General features: G+C 34.1%; 1 protein-coding gene across 1 annotated transcript; it reads left to right on the top strand.

The window, feature by feature from the left end:
• The first annotated feature begins 517 nt into the window (after positions 1-517).
• On the top strand, positions 518-850 carry LOC134233281 (uncharacterized). The gene has a single exon (XM_062715257.1). It carries the CDS (start codon positions 518-520, stop codon positions 848-850), a length of 333 nt encoding a protein of 110 aa, XP_062571241.1.
• The last annotated feature ends 717 nt before the right edge of the window (positions 851-1,567 follow it).

The following is a 1,567-nucleotide window of genomic DNA, read 5'->3' as shown; positions in this document are numbered from 1 at the left end:
CTTATGTAACTTTAGTATAGCTACATTAATGTGTACCGGGTTTACCTGTGGTCACTATATGGTAATTTACACCTGTTTACAGTCAAACTTTCTGTCCCTGTTGTTGAAATTGATTTCTGTACTTTGTTTTACACATGATTATAAAATCAGAAGTTAATAAAATAGTAGTTTTTATTCAAAATTAAAGAAAATTACAAATTTACCTGTTTCTCACCGGTGAAATACAGGTAAAAAATTACTTTTCAAAGCGAAAACCCCCAAAACATTAAAATTTAGTATTTTCCCTTTGTAAATATATATAGTTTTATATATCTTACTCTAAAAAGGAAAAAGATATTGACGTTTAAAAATTTTTTGTAATTATTTCACAACTTTTTCCAGATATTCAGTGTTCAATGGTATTTTACATAGAAATATATATAGGGATGAAAGAGTTAACGGAGATAAAACTAAAAATCCCTTTCATTTCCAAAACTTTGGGATCAAGAAATTAGATGTCAGTATCAACGGAGAGACCATGAGTACTCGTTGTTTTGAGCCTAATTTCAACGACGATTTATATCTGAGATCATATCTCAGTCTGTATCAAGCTCTGGGAAAATTAGGAGAAGATTGGGCTCCGGACATCACCCTAGAAGAGTATAAAAGCGGCTACACTCTATGGGGCTGGGATTTCACTAAAGATCAAGAAGCGCAATCGGATAAATTCCACATCATAGAAACAGGAAATCTGAGAGTAGAAGTGCAGTTTACCAACAATACGGTTAACACTATCAATTGTGTGGTGTATGCAGAATTCGATAACCTATTAGAAATTAACAAACAGAGAGAAGTGAGCATTGATTACTAAAAAATGGATACGGGACAATTGAGAGAAGTCTTATCCAGAGAATTCAAGAGTTCTTTTGGAGGCGTGTATCCTGTAGATTTATTACCGGATCAATTAAGACCTGGAGAAAAAGCTGTGGTGGTCAATACGGATCCTCAAGATCGACCTGGAGAACATTGGGTGTGTCTATATGTGAGCAATCCCGTGGTGGAATATTTCGATTCTTATGGATTTCCTCCCTTACAAAAAGAAATTCAAGATTTTATCCAGCGTCATGCTCAACAATGTATTTATAATCCGTATCGCTATCAAGACTGGAATACCGATGTGTGTGGACAATATTGCGTGTATTATTTACATCAAAGAGACAAGAAAAGAAAGAAAACCGACGAGTGGCTATTCCCCTTTGACCAGAGTACGGCTTTACAAAGGGACAGATACGTAGCGAATTGGTTTAAAAACACTTATCATAAATTACCTACGGGTCATGGACAAAAATGTCAATGTTTTTATCAAAATGTATTGTAAATGAGTTGTTTGTTGTTTGTTGTTTGTTACAAAATAAAGAATGAAAAAAAAAAAATCAAAATCTGTGTTCTTTGTCTTTTGTTAGTGTTTTCAGAAAATCCAGTTTGAACTGGTTAGGCTAGACTGAGCTTTTGACTGTGAAGCGTGACGTCATAATCTTGAATCGGTGCCAAGTATTTACCTATGTAGTCAGCATAAAAAAAAAAACGT

The sequence above is a fragment of the Saccostrea cucullata genome, unplaced genomic scaffold, assembly GCF_032062105.1.
Source record: "Saccostrea cucullata isolate Sc308-1 unplaced genomic scaffold, CSIRO_AGI_Scuc_v1 ctg4065, whole genome shotgun sequence".
In the NCBI taxonomy this organism is placed as follows: Eukaryota; Metazoa; Mollusca; class Bivalvia; order Ostreida; family Ostreidae; genus Saccostrea; species Saccostrea cuccullata.
This window is presented reverse-complemented; position numbering and strand designations above follow the sequence as displayed.

Excerpts from the sequence above, each read along its gene's own strand:
- LOC134233281 (XM_062715257.1), top strand. The coding sequence starts at position 518 with ATGAGTACTCGTTGTTTTGAGCCTAATTTCAACGACGATTTATATCTG.